The sequence below is a fragment of the Musca domestica genome, unplaced genomic scaffold, assembly GCF_030504385.1.
Source record: "Musca domestica strain aabys unplaced genomic scaffold, Musca_domestica.polishedcontigs.V.1.1 84, whole genome shotgun sequence".
NCBI lineage: Eukaryota > Metazoa > Arthropoda > Insecta > Diptera > Muscidae > Musca > Musca domestica.
In genome coordinates this window covers 1,760,697-1,780,530 of record NW_026712417.1, presented here as the reverse complement: position 1 = coordinate 1,780,530, position 19,834 = coordinate 1,760,697, and the positions used below count along the sequence as shown (strand labels likewise).

The 19,834-nt window shown below is 33.8% G+C and overlaps 1 protein-coding gene across 2 annotated transcripts in view; it reads left to right on the top strand.

Annotated features, from left to right (window-relative positions):
* LOC101901115 (band 7 protein AGAP004871) overlaps positions 1–19,834 on the top strand; it is an 88,372-nt gene that overhangs the window by 16,535 nt on the left and 52,003 nt on the right. The window contains exons 1-2 of one of the 2 annotated variants that reach the window (XM_005191516.4): positions 5,707–5,935; positions 19,104–19,213. In XM_005191516.4, the coding sequence (XP_005191573.1) occupies positions 5,836–5,935; positions 19,104–19,213 (210 nt within the window). In that variant the 5' untranslated portion in view covers positions 5,707–5,835. Of the gene's footprint in view, positions 1–5,706; positions 5,936–19,103; positions 19,214–19,834 lie in introns of those variants that run through there. The other variant, XM_020039629.2, reaches the window with a different exon arrangement.

Here is a 19,834-nt window from a genome sequence, read left to right as displayed (position 1 = left end):
TATATTTTATCACTTGTTTTCTCCAAACTTCTGGTAGCTTCCCTGGAAACATTTCGTGGAAACATCAAAAAATCATCATACTTTTTATATAGAATATAAATGGGAATGTCGGCTTCCTTCTTCCGATACCACCACCACAGAGCTGAAATTGTAAATACTCATAACTCTCACAAAATCCGAAATAATCCCTCGATTTTATTAAACTTCCCACATTCCAATATTTCTACCAACAATTTAGTTTAAACTTCGCCCATTGTTGCATTTTTATAAAACTATATAACTATAACATGTAGGTCATTTTTCTCTCCGCCCATAGTTTTTCTATTTATTTTGGTTTAATGTTGAAATATACCATGCTCTATCTTTAACCTTTAATTATTTATTTAATTTATTCACAGATTGTTATTCTGTTCTGTATTTTATTAATCTTTCAAAACCACTCTGAGCCCTTCAAATTAGCTCTACGAAAATATGGCAAATAGAAATTTCAACAAATTTTAAAATTCTGATTTGTAATTATTTTGTGCTCCTACACCCATAAACTTTGAGGCTATAAAATTCTAGGAAAGAGAGAAAGCGGCGAGTGTCCCCAAATTGCAGCCTCTAATCAAATTACAACATAATTTGGCTTTCTTATAATTAATTAATGGCAACTGGTGATTACAGGTTAATTGGTAGGCATTACCATGTTGAATTACTTGTTTCAACCTGTGCACAAACAACAGCAAAAACAAGCAAACTACACACGTGTGTAAACACAGCACACATCCACATCTGTATATACAAATGTATATATGTGAATATTTCAGGGCACACAACTGTTGAAACTTCTGAAGCTTTCACCGCAAGGGTCTTCTCAAGTGCATAGTGCAAAGCTTTCCGATGCTTGAATTCCACCAAAAAGCAACAAACCGTTAAAAAGAGTTCCTGTTCAAATAACCATGAAATGAAATTCATTGAATGGAGTCTCTGTAAAGAGTAAACCGGGGACTACCACAAACTAATGTGGCCTCCCCTTCGAAAATAAAAACGAAGAGAACCAACAGAGAACATCTAACGGAAATACTCTTATTGTGAAATGAATAGGAAATCTGCAGCAAAAAGAGAGAATGCTAACATTTTGGGGAAAAAAGAGATTTACTAGCAAAGGTTACAAACATTGACTCATTGTGCTCCCGCGTGTATGTGTGTGTGTTGTGAGTTGGTGTGTTCAAATAGAGTAACAGAAACTCAAATAGAATCATGGTTGTGCTCACAACGACAACAACAAAGCAACTCAATTAACTTCATTGAGAAAAAGTTTGAACCTTTTTCTTATTCGTGCTCCCTGCCGTGAAGCGAGTTGTCGATGCCATGTGAATTTTTAACATTGGCCTGTCTCTGTCTCATCAATGTGAGTCAGTCAACAGTTGCGGTGTACTAGTCAAGCAGTTCCAAACACGACTGCCACCGAGGCCAGAGGTATTATTTTTCAAAGCGGGTCGTCGAATAGTTGCGGTCGAAGAGACACGTTGTACGGATAAAAACGGATAAACGGAAACGGGGTATTCGTATATTTGAAGCACGTATTTCTCAGAAAATCGAGATAACACAATACATAGACAGTGAAATGTAAACACACACACACACACACACACGAACAAACACATTCGTTCGCACACCAAACTAACCACAGCGGAAACGGAAATCGAATAAGAAATTTAAATTGAAAAGCAGCGCGCACTCAAACACAAATACAAGTGAAGTTGATGTTTGTGGCTAGTGTGTTTTTTTTTTTGTCTCGTTTTCTGTTTGGCATCGAAACAAATGAATAGCCTGCAATTGAAAGCCTTCAATTATTCGCTATTCATACATTTTTTCGGCGTCGTGTAAATCACAGGGAACAGGGAATTCCAACAATGTGCCAGAATTAAATGTTTAATTTATGTGCCACAAAACCCGTCAATTATTCTCACAATTCAATGACACCAAACAGACCGCCTAACGAGTTGGGGAATAGAGCAATTGAAATCAAGTGACACACATAAAAAAAAAAAACAAAAAACGAAATACAATATATAATACAATGCACATTGGGTTGGATTGATAAATGGAAAAATTTATTTATTCAAAAAACATATTTAAAAATTAATAAAATCAGGTTTTAGATATTTAAAAATTTACTTATGTAGTTTTTGAAAGGTAACTGATGGGTATATCTTCAATAGATAGATAAGACTTTTGAGACAATAATAATAAAAATGCAATATAAAGTTCATTTGTGGTATCAAGAGGTGAAGTAATTTGTAATTAAATTGCGTATTGAGAGCACATGTTTTAATACAAAAATGGAACAATTAAAATTTAGTAGCAGTATCAAAACCAAAATTATGTTATTAAAACCATCTAAACTTCTTATAAAGCAAATCCTCAAGAAGAATTGTTTTTACTTAATAAGGGCTCAACATTCGAAAGTACTGGCACTTCTTTTGCAAAATAAGATTCAAACCTTACGAAGTACGAACAAAAAAACAGGTGATATCGTCATAAAAACGTGAAGTTTTTAACATAAATTTCCGAAATATTGAATCATAAACAACTGGATAGGAAAAAAGTGGGATAAATCTTTACAATTTCGAAATTAGATCAGGACTATTTTATGGAGTCTATGTCAAAAAATTCCGTTTTCCGATTCGGGAAGAAAATGAGTAAAATTTTATAGAAATTTCGAAAATATGGTGTTACTGTTATATATTATATGAAATATGTTGTCTGTAGTAGAACTTGCATGCTAAAGACACATGTGTACGAAAGACCAGTACACTATCAGAAGTTTTTCGTAAGATGGTAAGAAATTCAGACAGTGCTAGGATGGTTCATTATTCGTAGGGTCTTCAATAATTTGTTAGAGGATGTGCAAAATAAATGCCAATCTTAGGCCCGAAGACACAAACGATCTTTATGTAGATTATTTTTTGTTTGAATTAAACTTCCAATAAAATATAGTCCTTAGTAACATTGGTATTTCATTGAGAACTAATTTTTTCGTCGAGGATTTTTTAAGGATATTTTTCAAGGACTATTGGAACAATAACCGTGGATTTTTTTAGTATATTTTTCAAGGACTATTGGAACAATAATCGTGGATTTTTAAAGGGTATTTTAAAGGGCTATTGGAAAAATAATCGTGGCTTTTTTAAGGAATATTTTTCAAGGGCTATTGGAAAAATAATCATGGATTTATTATGGAATATTTTTCAAGGACTTTTGAAAAAATAATCGTGGAGTTTCAAGGACTATTGGAAAAATAATCGTGGATTTTTTAAGGAATATTTTTCAAAGAAAATTGAATTCCATTTTTTTAAGAATATTTTTCAAGGAAAACTGAATTGTATTTTTTAAGAATATTTATTCAAGGATTATTTGACCAATAAACTTGGATTTTTAAAAAATTTTCTCAAAGTCGAACTGGCCTGTAAACCTGGGTTTTTTAAAGGACGTACAGGCCTTAAATAGAGGAATTTTTACAGAATAGTTTCAAGGACCAGTAATTTTTGTTTTTTATAACCACGGCCATGCGGCTATTATAGCATAAAATACGACAAAAACGTGCCTTGAATATGAGGATCATAGTTCATTCAGTTGAAAATGTGACTGGAACCTTTAAAATGCAAATAATTGGTGAATTCATTATTGAGGCTTTTTTCGATAATACTTTCTATTTATTATTAATTCAAAATATTGCAGTGGACCTGTATCGAAACATAAACCCTCATTGAAAATGAACATTTGTATGAGTGCCAGTTTAGGTGCGAATTTTGACAATTTGGGCCCATTGCCCCCACAGAGGGTTAACAGGGTTATGATTATAACTATTTTAAAATGTGAAAAAAGAGTGAGATAATCTTCAAACCTACTTCAACACAAACGTACTATCAATACAAAATTTAGAGTGAAGACGGAAAAGATCGGACCACTCCTACTGGTACCTCTCAAAACATATATTAAAATAGACAGATATTGGCTGAGACTACACATCTGACTGCAGAACAGACTAATACTTTTTAAGTTCAATGTTATAGCTATTGGTATTTCCAAAATATGCTTACTCGAAATAGTTGAGATCGAGTTGAGACATTATGTCTCTTTTTGTACGGAATCCTTTTGACGCCATATAGATTCGAAAAATGCTCAAAATTGAACATGCATCGTTCTGTTTGTAACAGTCGTAGACAGGTTGCAACTTTTGGTATATCTTCCATAAATCCTGACAACATTTATAAAATCATGTGGCAATATTTAGATCAAACGTATGTTTAGATCAAACGTATGCTCACCTAGTGGGAGAACAAAATTTAAAAAAACGTATTCGAATAGATCCAAATTCAGTGAAATATTTATTATTATTATTATTATTATTATTATTATTATTATTATTATTATTATTATTATGATTATTGTTATTATTATTATTATTATTATTATTATTATTATTATTATTATTATTATTATTATTATTATTATTATTATTATTATTATTATTATTATTATTATTATTATTATTATATTATTATTATTATTATTATTATTATTTATTATTATTATATTATTATTATTATTATTATTATTATTATATTATTATTATTATTATTATTATTATTATTATTATTATTATTACTTATTATTATTATTATTATATATTATTATTATTATTATTATTATTATTATTATTATTATTATTATTATGATTATTATTATTATTATTATTATTATTATTATTATTATTATTATTATTATTATATTATATTATTATTATTATTACTATTATATTATATTATTATTATTATTATTATTATATATTATTATTATTATTATTATTATTATTATTATTAATTATTATTATTATTATTATTATTATTATTATTATTATTATTATTATATATTATTATTATTATTATTATTATTATTATTATTATTATTATATTATTATTATTATTATTATATTATTATTATTATTATTATTATTATTATTATTATTATTATTATATTATTATTATTATTATTATTATTATTATTATTATTATTATTATTATTATTATTATTATTATAAATATTATTATTATTATTATATATGCCTTCTCTAGCCATATGGCTGAGGGTATAAAAAAAGACAGTATGAAGATCAGTTCCAAAGGTGTAATGGATTTTTTTTTAATTAACTAAATATACAATTATCAATTTCGTAGAGATTCATTCGGAATTGTGGCATGTACCTTAAAAGTAAACAAATATAGCTATTTCTAAATCCCCATAATCGCCTATGTATTCAACGAAGAGTAAAATCCAACCCAATGTGCCCTGATGATGGTCTAGCCACCACTGTCCCTGATGTATAATTTGGAATTAAGCTTAACAAAGGAAACCACCTAAATAGTAACCACAACAACAACAAAAACTAAAATATCCGTCCTTAGTATTTAGATAGGCCAGTGAACTAAAATAGAAAAGAAATAAAAAGGCCAATACAAATGTGCAAACAAATAAACAAACCAAAGTGATAATCGTTAAACAAAAACACAAACCCAAAGCTTAAAAGCAAATAAAGATAAAACCGAAAACCCCCAAAAAATCGCTATAGAAAGGATTTAAAAAAAAGAGGACGACCACCATCATCATTATTTTCCATTGATTCAAGTGATTTAGTGTTGTTTGCCATTTCACAGCAGGAATTCAGTGATTCGGTTTGGACCCTGGCACAATACCATTAACGCTGCCCGAGCCATCTCCATCGCCTCGCTAAAGTGTTGCTTTGTTTCATGGTCTATTGATCCTGTTTAGGCCACAAGACCACCAAAGATGCAAACATCGATGACAATGATGTCTACAACGTCCGGCCCGAAACCACTGTCCATTGTTGATCAAAGGAGAGCGACAATTGTGCCCATAAATCCACCAAGTAAGCTCGAGCCTGCCATGGATGTGTATTTCGCTCTCAACCTATCTCTGACTGTATATATCTGAGTTTGTGTGTGTGTGTGCGTTGGCCTTTGTTATTTTGGCCCCATTTTTGCACGGCATTTTTTTCTCCCCGTCAATTTTGGTTTCGTTCTTCCTCCTTCTTTTCTTTTGTCCCCTAGCCTCTGCTCATCATAGTTTCTCTCCTGGTTGACATTACAACGATTGTTTTGTGTGGTACGGTTGGTTGGTTGCTCGTTTGTTTAATGGGAAAATATTTGCTCATCATGTTTTGTTTTTGTTCGTTTGCGTGTGTGTGTGTGTGCGTGTATTTGTGTGCTTTACATTTTCGCTATGTTTTGTTTCTGTTATTTTTGTGTGTGGTTCTTATTTCTCTTTTTTTTTAATTAAAAACATTTTCTACGCCGCAACAATGTGGTCATAATGTCATATATGTATGTATCAATGTATGTGTGTGTTCATATACACAGATGTACATGAATATTGTGACATTTAATGTCCATTTCTAAAATGGCCAATCAATTCCTTGAATTCATTGCAATATCAATATTTGTTCAATGTGCTCGGAATTTCAAAGCAATGATAATATTTTTGTAATTTAAAGAAGTGGCGAGAGGATTAAATTTGAGCTGGTGGTCGGGTTGATATCTCTATCCTTACGCCACTACTTTATGAATTAAAGGATAGTATTTTAGCTATGAAGACCTATTAAACATTTCAGGTATAGAAACCTTCCCATATGGAAGACCTATTACTGCTTTATCAGGCATATATTAAAACACCAATTCTCGAAAGGCACAGAAAATCTTTTAAAGACCATTATACGCCTATTTACAGGTTTCTTGCTATCTATGCATAGGCTTTCTGCCTTAAAATACCCTTGTAAGATCTGTAAGATCTTCTAGCCTTTTTTTAAATCTACAAGACATCTTGCTATATAAGACCTTTGCAAGTTGTGCCAGCGTCAGGGGATTTGTGAAGGGGTTTTCTACCCAAGGTCAACTTCGAAAAGTCTTCTAATACACCTGTGAAAGGTCTTCTAGTCCCAAAAGATCGCTAGAAGTTCTCTGACTATAGAAAAAAATCAAAATGTTTTGCTTTATAGAGGACCTTTAAAGGACTGCTATCAGACCTGTCCAATACCTTGCAGCCATAGAGTATCTATTGGAGATATTCTTTTCATAGGTCTGTCTGCATATTAAGGACCTCAGAAAAAAATTCTGCCCTGTAAAAAATCTTCTGGCAAAAAGACCTATTAAAGTTTATCCAGATATTAAATGTCTGTTAAATATCTTCTCCCCAGAGAAGGTAGCTATTATAACTGAATACGACATTTCTATCTATAGTTGATTTGTAAAAAAATTGTAACTTTATAGAAGACTTGTGAAAGGTCTTTTAGTTATGGCAGATTTCAGAAAAGATTTCCACTTATAGACGATTTGTTAAAGGCCTCTTAACTATGGAAGCTTCGTGGAACGTCTTACAACAATAGAAGGTCTCTGAAAGATATTCTGGATAGATATTAAAGACCCGCGAAAGTTCCTTTAGCTATAGAAAAACTGTAAAACGTCCGATCTGTTAGAGAACTAGTATCCATAGAAACCAACATGTATTTTAGGTATGGAAGACCTCCCTGAGCTGTTGTAGTTAAAGAAAGTCTTTTAAAAACGTTTTGTCTATAGAAGACCTTTCACATATCTTCTTCTAATCGAAGAGTTATCAAAACCCCTAGGATACCCCTAAAATGTATTCGAGCTATAGGCTTATATTCTGACCCAAGCCCCACCTCCATTTTCAATTTCGTGGGGATCGGGCCATAATTGCAATTCGTAGCTTGTTTACAAATTAACATAAACAGACGGAAGGAGGGACATACCTAGCTAGATCGACTCAGTTCGGCGAGATAGGGAGATCCATATATTCTTTCCTATGTCGGACACCAATATTTCGAGGTGTTACATGATTTTTGGCCCGATCAAACTTATAATACCCCCAACACATATTGTTGTAGGTTATAATAATTATCATCCATATAGGCAGAGATAAAAAAAAACTGCAACGAAGTCAAAGGCTATAATTTTTACATTTTTTTTTTAATTTTATTGAATGAAAGCTAAAAATGTCGGAAATAGCATCAAATTTTAGAATAAGTTTATATTTGTTCGAATTGGTCACCTTTGGCACGCATTATGACCTTCAAACGACCAATGAAACCGTCACACGCTGCCCGAATGTTGCTCTGCGGTATTTTGGCCCATTCCCGGGGTAATGCATGCTGGAGCTGATCGACACTTTGGTATTTTTTAGTGCCAATCTTGCTTTCCAAAATCCTCCGGACACAATAGTCCAACGGATTGGTATTCGGAGATTTTGGTGGCCATTGTGCGCTGGAAATGAGGCGAGGAACCTCATTTTGTCACCATTTTTGGGTGGCGCGTGCTAAGTGCGATGGTGCTGAATCCTGTTGGAATTTCCAAGGCCTGCGGCCAAAATGTTTGCGTGCCCAAAGCTTTAATACACCCTCCAGAATATTTTCGCTATAATATTCGGTATTTATTCTGATGCCACGGTCGATTAATACGAGCGGAGAGCGACCATCGGCTGTTACGGCGGTCCACACCATCACCATGGCCGGCGCATGAGTTCTGGCCAAGTGGCAACTCTTTAGCTCTTTTGAGTCTAGTTTCTTTCTGTTGCGGTGTAAGTTATTTCACTTTTTGGAACTTCAATGGCTTTACTCCGAGCTCATTTTTTAATATTTGACGAATGGAATATTGCGATTTGTTCAGCTCACAAGCCATTTTTCGGCCACTGCGATGTGGGTTTCGATCAAGTCGCTTCTTTACTTTTCGAACCATTTCTGCTGATGTTGCTGTTTTCTTCCGTCCACTTCCTTGACGTCGGGCTACGCTACCAGTATCATGGTAACAAGCGATGGTAGGAGACACAAAATATTTATTCACATTTAAATGCAGGAGTGATCTAACCATAGCCTCCTGTGATTTTCCAGCCAAATATATCACGCTATCACGCTTGAATTCCAAAACGAATAACTTTTTTTCTAGAAAATTCTCACCAAAATGCTTTTGTAGGCCTGTAAACAATAAATTAGGTTAGGTTGAAAAGAGGGGCGAAGCAATTCGACGCATGCCCTGTTGGGCATACACTTAAGCCAGTATAGGCCTGTTGTGCGCTCTAGACTAAGGATTTTTTGAAGAAGGTGGGCAGTTTACAGTCTATTATATTTGAAATTCAGTTGCCTTTATGAAACTTCTTAACTGTCTTATATCACTTATATCTAGAATTGGAATCTGAAATTTGCAAACGCTGGGCATTGGCAGAGAAAATGTTCCAATGTTTCGTCATCTTTCCCACATGCCCTGCATATGTTGTTTTCTGCACTTGTACAGATGAGCTTGTAGGCCCAGGTGCCCGTAAGGATGCCTGTTACCTCACTTATCTCTCTTTTACCTAGTAATAAAAGATTTTTCCTTTTTATCTCATCGGGGTCGCCCCATAAGATTTTTGTGGTTTTCCCTATACCCTCATAAGAATTAAAGTTAGTTTTGGAAATGTGTACTACAAGAGTACTAAAAGTTCTCAAAAGTTCTTTCTTCTTTTTGGTACAATTTGGTATTAAGTGAACATATAATGCTTGACATCTTAAATTTGGTATTATCCTCTCTGTTCATGTTGTTTCAAAGATGTGTCCTAGAATTGTACGCAAAGTACCAAATAATACGAAATTTGAAATCTTGGTATCTTTGGTAAATATATGGACGACCATGAAATTGATACTGGTACTATAAGTACTATATGTTACGAAAAGTACTAAATGTTATGGGAATCCGTAGATTTGATATTGAATTTTCTTTTGGTATCTGCTGTTGAGATATGGTGGTTGTTTTGCAAAGCGTACTACAATTGTTCGGAAAGTACTAAATAGTACTAGTTTTGCATCACTGGTGTCTGGGATGGAGATATGTCGATTGTTTTGCATATTCATACTTCGAGCTACTTTATTTGATATTGAGTTAAAGGGTACAGCTAAAATTCGGAAATTTTATTTTGTGCTAACTTATGTTTTACTATAATCTTTCTCGATGTTAATTTCAATGTTTTTAAAAAATATTCTCTCAATTTGAAAACATGTATTTCAACGCTCATTATCAGTTGTTCTATGAACAAACTAATCTTCGTGAAGTGTAGGAAGTGTAGATTTAGTTCGTCCTGATTTCCGCATACATATTAAAACCCTTCACTTAAATGTTGGCACTTGCAAGATTTCCATTAAATTGTTGCTCGGGCTATAATTATGTTTTCCCCCTTTAATTAAAAAGGGCCGACTAACTAACCACAAATATAAAATAATTCTAGGTAATGGGGATTTAATTAAAGTGAACATTTAATTCGAGTTATTAAACAGCAGGTTACTGCAGGTACTTCAACATTCAACAGCCAACAAATTGTTGCATTAATTACGGTTATGAAGTTAAGCCGATAATATCTACAGCCCAGGAAAAAAGAGAGAATTTTCATTTAATAACAAATTAAAAAGCAGTAAGTTCGGCCGGGCCGAACTTTGAATACCCTCCACCATATGGAACGAATTTGGAAATTTTCAAAAAAATAAAATCCTTAAAAATTCTGTTCAAATTTAAAAAAAGACCAGTGAAGAAAGTCTTAAAGTCGGGCGGGGCCGACTTTATGATACCCTACACCACTTGGCTAATTTAGTAGAGCTCCACATAACAATTAAAAGTTTTTATGGGAGAGTTCAATCATACACGCTACGATTATAATTATAATTTAAAGTTCAAAAGACTCAATATGCCGAAGCATTTGTATCTTTTAAATTCGGACTTGTATTGCTCATTTGGTGCACAATTAATTTGAAATCGGATAAAGAGATATATGGGAGCTATATCCAAATCAGAACCGATCTCGATAAAATTTGGCAAAGATATTTCTGAGCTGTATTTGATATATTTCCCTGAAAATCGTTGTTACGGAGAGCATATTACGGCTGTGGGTAACAAATATAACAAATCGGATGAACAATATATATGGAAGCTATAGCTATATCTGAACCGATCTTCACCAAATTTTACCTACTAGCTTCTAGACTCAATTCGGTCGTAAGTGCCAAATTCCATCCCATTTGGACAAATATTAGACGTTTGGTGCACAAAAAAGGATAATTCGGACGAAGTTATATATGGGAGCTATATCCAAATCTGAACCGATCTCGATAAAATTTAACAAAGGTATTTCTGAGCTGCATTTGATATATTTCCCTAAATATTGTTGTTACAGAATGCATATTACGGCTGCGGAGGACAAAAATTTCATCTGGATAGGGCAATAAATGCGAACTGTACTTTGTTTACAAAAATACATGAACAGACGGACGGACGGACATGCATAAATCGACCCAGAATGTGATTCTATGCAGATCATCAAAAGAAACTGTGGGTCTATCTCGTTTACTTTTGCCTGTTACAAACAAATGCACAAAGGCATAATACCCTGACCACCTTGTGGTGTTGGGTATAAATATAGCCTTTATATTAGAGTCTATACGACTTGTACCTACATAGGCATTGTTTGTCATAAGCCATTACCATATTCAAATTCGAAACTTGAAATAAACGGTGAATAATGACGTTAAAATCGTCAAAATACCCAATATAGGGAGGTACCGTTATAAGGGGGCTATACGAAGAGGTAGGCCTACATGGCCCATTTACTAACTGCCTACCTGCCTACTGAAAAAATAAACATGTGTGCAAAATTTTAGCCTTCTATCTCGATTCGTTCGAAAGATAGCGTGATTACAACAGACAGACAGACGGACATCGGTACATCAACTTAGAATTATACGCTGATCAAGAATATATATACTTTGTTGGGTCTGACATTAGTATTTCGAGGAGTTACAAACGGAATGACAATGTTAATATACCCTCCATAGTATAGTATTGCTGTCAACGCATTTCTTTATACTGTAGGTGATACTACACCAAAGTGTTGAACAATAGCAAGTACCACACCTGACTCCACATAGAATATCATTAACATTGCTCACAAAATTAATTTTGTATTTCAATAAAATTGAAAAAATCCTACAAAATATCACCAACCAGCTACCAACTACAAATATCAAACCATTCATGTTTGAAATCGATAAATTATTTATGGGAATTTTTGAATCATAAAAGCTATCAATATCTAATACCTAGAACATATTTTAAATTTCCCACGGAGTGGATTATGATATTTAAAATATTTAAAGTTTTGAAATATATGTAGCCACCTACATATGTGTACAAATATGTATGTATGTGGTTATATACATTTCGTTTTTGGTAAGTTATGAACCAACCGCCAACCTCTTTTGCTGTTTGGTCCTTTCATGTCAAAATTGGAAAAAAAAACTTCTAAAGTTTCAAAGCACACTTGACTGGTGTGCCACTAACAGCCATGAGCTTCACAATTTCAATTTAATGCGATTAAATGGGGTAAAGGTACAAGGTACCACATGCATATGTACGGGTGTATATGTAATAACATAATGCTATCAAACAATCTAAAAATGTTAACAAAAAATTGAAATTTATTGCATTTAGTACAAACCTTGTGGCGCACAAATTTATGCTGGAAGCAGGAAAATTGTATCTATATTTATTTAAATATGTAAAACTTTTGTAGGGAAAGCCACAAACTTTGTATTCTCCGGCGGTAGTGAAAGGTCAGAAGGGTCTTGGATGTTCTTTATGTTAAACCAATAAATTAATAATACATTTGAAGAACACGTGAACTTGAAATGGATACCAATCATGTAGGCGAAAGGGTATCATATGAAGGGTATATCAAAATGGAGGGCATATTAAATTTTAATTTCGAACAATAAATTGGCATATTAAACAATATAGCTTTGAAGTTCGAACAAGTAAAACAGCTGTAAGTTCGGTAGGGCTGAACTTTGAATACCCTCCACCATTTGGAACGAATTTGGCAATTCTCAAAAACAATAAAATCCGTTAAAATCTTAGAAATACCGAATGTAGCCGTTATATTAGGGTCAATACGACGACATGGACCCGCATAGCAATAAGTTCGGCCGGGCCGAACTTTGAATACCCTCCACCATTTAGAACGAATTAAGAAATTTTCAAAAAATAAAATCCTTAAAAAATTCTATTAAAATTAGAAAAAAGCAAATATTGCCGTAATATTGGGGTCTATACGACGTGGACCTACATAGGCATTGCTTGTCATAAGTCATTACCATATTCAAATTCGAAACTTGAAATAAACGGTGAATAATGTAGCTAAAATCATCAAAATATCGTATATAGGGAGGTAAAGTTATATCGGAGCTGTGCGAAGACCTGGACCAGCATAGACAATGTTCTGTCATAGGCTGTAGCATCCATTACGAGCTTAAAATACGACATCTCAAACAATTTCAGTGGGTATTGCACATAAAATCGTCAAAATACCGAATATAGAGAAGTACTGATGTATGGGGCCTATACGAAGACCTGGACCTGCAGAGACAATTTTCTGTCACAGCCTGTAGTTCCCATTACGAAACCTAAATACGTAATTTGAAACTATTCTGGTGAATAATGACGCTAAAATCATCAAAATACCGAATATTGCGAGGTACCTTTATATGGGGGCTATACGAAGACGAGAACCTGAACAGACAATTTTTTGTCATAGGCTGTAATATCCATTACGAACTTCAAATACCAAATTTAAAACAATTCTGTCATCAATCATCAAAATATCGAATATAGAGAGGTGCCGTTATATGGGGGCTATACGAAGACCTGGACCTGCATAGACAATTTTCCGTTACAGAATGTAGTTCCTATTACGAACTCTAAATAAGTAATTTGAAACAAATACCGAATATTGGGAGGTACCGTTATATGGGGGCTATTCGAAGACGTGGACCTGCATAGACAATTTTTTGTCATAGGCTGTAGTATTTATTTCGAATCTCAAATACAAAATTTGAAACAATTCCGGTGGATAATGTCGCTAAAATCATCAAAATACCGAATATCGGGAGGTACCGTTATATGGGGGCTATACGAAGACGTGAACCTGCACAGACAATTTTCTGTGCGGGCGCCGTTATATGTGCGCTATAGGAAAACATGGACCCAAATATTCAATGTTCTGCCACCGGAGCTAGATCACAAATCCTTGGAAAATTTTGGCAAATATTATCAAAAGACTGAATATCGACAAATACCGTTGTATGATGGCTATACGAAAGCGGGGACCTATACATACAATGTTCCGCCACCGGTGCTTGAACCCATTTTGACCTACAAATACCAATTTCTGAACAAATCTCTTAAACAATTTTGCAAAAATCATCAAAATACCGAATATCGGGAGGTACTGCTATATGGCTACTTTACCACAACGTGGAGTGATATATTTCATTATCAATTTCAACCATCGTAGACACAATACAAATTATTGTGCCAAATGTTGAAGCTCTACGTCAAATATTGTGGGCTGTATCGTGATTTCAACAGACAGACGGACATCGTTAAATCGACTTAGAATTTTATGCTGATCATGAATACATATATATACTTTATAGAGTCTACGACGAATATTTGGGGATATTAAAAACGAAATGACACAATTAATATACCATTTTTTTCAAAGTGGAGGCATAATGATCCATATCTATAAAGATATTGTCTAAATTCGTCTATCCGTAAATGACTTATTGAAAACTGCTGAAGTTTTTTTTAAGATCTCATTATTTTACGATATTTTTGTTCGGAAATTTCTTAAACTTCAAATATCTACACATATTATTTTAAACTCAAGGGCTTCCATTTCGATTTTATCGAACAATTAGCTGCATTAGAGTAGGACAAGACCCACAAATATATTCAGAATTTTTTTCTCTCATAGCTTTCTCCATGTCCGGGCAAAATTTCGGTGAAATAAAATGGTTTTACTTCACGATCTGGAATCGAACTTACTTTACGTTTAATTCAACCTAATGTGCAAAAATCCATTATGTACTAGCAAGCGCCTTTAACTTCATCAGCCTAACGTTCACCTCAAAATTTTAGATTCGTTCCATGCATTTTCCATATTTTAACAAAAATGTCGAAAATTAATTTCAAAGTCTTCATATCTAAATCCTAGACAAGAAAGTACTAGAATTTCAGCTGTATTCATTCAACCAATACCCAGTTTAGGTCAACATAGTACTTTTCGAAAAATTATAGTACAGATTTCCAAAACACATCCATATCTTAACCAAAGACACTAACAGTGACATTTACATCAAATTTCGGGACATCAACTCTATTCCTTACCCCAATATCAAATTTAGTTCTATTTAATACTTTTCGTACAATTATAGTACACATTTCCAACACCTCTTCCATACTTAAATACCAGATACCAACAGAGACCTCAATTTCAGGATTCCAGCTCTATCCCCCCTAGGTCAATACCCAAATTAGTACAGCTTAGTACGTTTCCAACAATTATAAAACACATCTAAAACCCCCTCCATATATTAACCACAGATACCAACAGTGACATCTATATTTACTTTCAGGATTCCAGCTATATTTCCTTACCCGTTACTCAATTTAGTACCACTTAGTAATTCACGAGCAATTATAGTACACCTTTCCAAAACCACTTCCATATCTAAATTTCAGATACTAACAAAGACCCCAATTTAAAATTTGAGGGTTCCAGCCCTATCCCTTTATCCAATACTAAATTTGGTACCATTTAGTTCTTCTCATGCAAATATAGGACGCATTTCCAAACCATCGCCAATCTCAAATACAAATACGTTAAGTAATCTAAATGCCAAACTTCGGCATATTTTCTCTATTCCTTCACCCAATGCCTAATATATGCCATTCAGTACCATTCGTATAATTATAGTACACATTTCCGAAACCACCTCCATGTGTCCAGGCTGCGCCAGAATAGCGACCCGTATACCAAATTTCAGATTTATAACACTGTCTGTTCACCGAATACGAAGTTAAACCAAATATAGTACTATTAGGTACTTTTCGTGCACTTGTATCACACATTTCAAAGCCTACATCACAAGCCTACCAATAACAGGGACTGCAATACAAAATTTCAAAATCCTAACTTCATTGTTCCACATTTAGTACCACATAGTACCATTCGCATACTTTGTATGCTTTCCTAAACCACCTTCTTGATATATGATTCTCATACGGAATTTCACGGTTTTAGCTCTATCCGTTCACATAATTCCAAATGGTACCATTTTTAGACGTACCATTTTTAAACTTTTTGTAACCTTAAAGTAAGACAAGTAAAAATAATATTCTTCGCCATTTGAAAGAATCTTGAAATAAAATAAAAATGTTTGTCGAAAAATACTGTTTAAATGAAAACCGTTGTATGGGGCTATTCGAAGACGAGACGACTTACATAAGTACTTTTTTGTCATAAGCTGTAGCACCCATTACGAACTTTAAATACGAAACTTTTAAATTTTTTAAGGTCGATAATGCCTCAAAAAACCATAACATAGGCGATATACGAAGACGTGAACCTAAGAAATTTTTTGTTATAGGATGAAGTAACGATTCCGGACTTCAAAAAAGAAATTTGAAACAATTCCGGGGAATGATGTCGCTAAAATCATCCAAATATCAAATATGGAGAGTTACCGTCATATGGGGGCTATACGAAAGCATGGACCGACATGACCAATCTACGAAAAATACAAATGTATCAAGACCTCGTACAAAATTTCCGGAAGTCTAGCTTCAGCCGTTTGTTTGGGCGTTGATTCTCAGACATTCAGTAAGTCAATTATTTCACCACTTTTTGTACCCTACACCACAAAGTGGTAAGGGTATTATGTCATCATTGAGAAGGAAGCGAGACAGACCCATAGTTGCTTTTGAGGATCTTCATAAAATCATTTTCTGAGTAAATTTATGCATGTCAGTCCGTCTGTTCATTTATTTTTGTGAAAAAAAATGCAGGTCGCATTTATTATCCTATTGAGATGAAATTTTCCAAACAATATTTGTTTCGTCCAAGGACAATTCCTATAGAAATTGTTGAGAATCGGTTCAAATGAAGATATAGCTTCCATATATGTATATCTACAACCGATTTCAGGTTAATAGTGCACCAAATGGCCAATATAAGTCCAAATGACCTGCATTTTGGCACATCCGTTTTGGCACTCCACAAAAATGATATTTGGTACCATAAATAAGATACAACCCAGAAATACCTCTGTCAAAATTTATCGAGATTGGATCAGATTTGGATATAGCTCCTATATATATCATTAACCGATTTCCGGTGTTAAAGTCCCTCACATTTGTAATATGCACTCCCCAACAAGGATATTCGATACCAGGCATTAGATACAGCTCGAAAATACATTTGCAAATTTTTATCGCGATCTGTTCAGATTTTTTATAGCTTCAGCTTTCAGCACTAGAGTGGTGAAACTAGGGCCGGTATATCTATTGCTCCAGTAAATATTTTTAATATAAATTGTTTCGAAGTCACATCACGCACTATACTGCAATGTTTTTTGGTACTAGAGGTACAAAAGCCTCCGTCAAAATTGTTGAAAATCGATTCAGAGTTGGATAAAATTCCCAAATTCTGACTACTCTAAGGTCATGGTATGTATTCAAATAAGGTTCATAGTTGGCATGATCTACTTCACATAAATTCCCAATATAAACTTTTGTGTTACGGGAGCTCTACTAAATATACATTGTGGTGTAGGGTATCATATAGTCGTCCCCGACCGACATTTGAACTTTCCTAATTGGTGTATATATACAGGGATAAATAATGTATGTTCAAATGCCTTTTCCCAGTTTTAAGTTTAAATATTGTTTTAAATTTCTATGTGTATTCCCAAACATGTGCTGCATACATTGCCCACCCTAATACACACAACAGCTAACGCAATAGGGTGTATCTATGCAACACATGTCTGTAGCTAAGCAATTAAGTTAAGTGTTTTCAAGTGACGTTTTATTGTTACGAAAAATTTGTTAAACTTGTTGGAGAATGCTCGTTTTATGTTCCCAGAGATGCGCTTCCTTGTACTACAAAACAACAACAACAACAACAACTTAAAAAGAAGGATGACATTTCTCATTTAAGTATGTATGTGTGTATGTATGTATGTGTTTGTCATGCATTTCGTTTGCGCTATGGCAGTTACTAACTAACACAAATTTGCTAAACAACAGACAACAGATGATGAACAGAATGAAAAGCAAAACAACAAACAGATTACATACCGACATGCATACTCACTCACCTATGCATACAAACACGAACACACAGATATGTATGTGTATGTACATACCACCACCACCACCTCCTGTTGCGAGTGACTAACGTCTAAACATACATTTGTATGTTTTTTTGGTTTTTGTTTGTGTGTTTGTGTTTATTTGCAGATGATGATGGTGGGAGACGCGAGAGACGTGTAACCATACATGCGGTTCGAAGTCGCTGTAAGTGATTGATATATCTGCGTGTGTGTGTATGTATTTCAACTATCTATAGGTCGTTCAGTGTGATGTATGGATATACATATTCCGAAAAAAAACACCGATGGAAAATGCATAATTTTTGAAAACTCTAGAAGTTCATAAATCATGGGGAGTGAACGAAAGACCATTCATATCCATAAAACACAGCAGCTCACATCAAATTACTGCGATAGAGGAACTTCATACCTACAAAGCTTGGCAGGTCTTCAATGAAAAATGATGATAATATCCTAAACATGATAAATAGCCAAGCATTTATTCACCATCTCCAGTGTGCTTCGAATGGAGATTGAGAATAATATGCGGACAATTGTAGCAGCTTCCGCAGCTCATTTTTTTGATTTACAACTGTCGATGAAATGAAACTTTTATTTTTTGTTTTTTTCTTTTGGTTTGTCTATTTTCATTTTGCAATATCCCATTATCCCACCTTCATCCCTCTTCGTATTATTAGTATTATCTCACTAATTAATTGCCTTTAATCTGACTGCTTGTTTTTTTTTTTTCTTTTCTTCGTATTTTTTCGCTCTCTTTTCTATCTCGTTGCAGCGGAAGAGGATGTCGGAGACAAATCTTCAACATGTGGCACACTATTAATATTCCTGTCGGTAGCCCTGGTGATTCTAACACTACCTTTTAGTTTATTTGTCTGTTTTAAAGTAAGTATTGCTTATTGAAGTAGTGAGTAATCGTTAAATTGAAGCAACAGTTGTCATGGCTGACGCTGAGGGTGGAAGCTTTAAATTTATGAATGTATATATTTATATGCCTGTACAGTTGATTTGATGCAAAACATTGAAAGCAAAATTTTTGAGATAAAATCCTATTTTTTGAAGATGTAAAATGATTTTTTTAAAAAAGCCAGCATCATATAAAACAATATTTTCAAATCTTTAGGAGCAAGACTACTATCCCAATAAATGCAGGGCCTCTTGGACAATTTATTGTCAAAAATTTTCCTTACAATTTAAAAACTAACAAAAAAGTAGGACTTCCGTAAAAAAATATGTTATAGCCACATAAGTTGCAACATGTGGGTGGAGCCATCAAAAGCCAGTTATGGGGTGATGTCATTATCGAAGGCTTATTGCATAGGTCGAATAGCCAATACATACCACCGTACTTCACGATTTTCGGTATTTATACGCTACAACACTACGAGTATGTGCTGGTGGAATTATAAGTTTGATTGGGCCAGAAGTTATATAACACTTCGAAATATTGATCCCCGACATAGGAAACCATTTTTCTATCTCGCTGAGCTGAGTCGATCTAGCTAT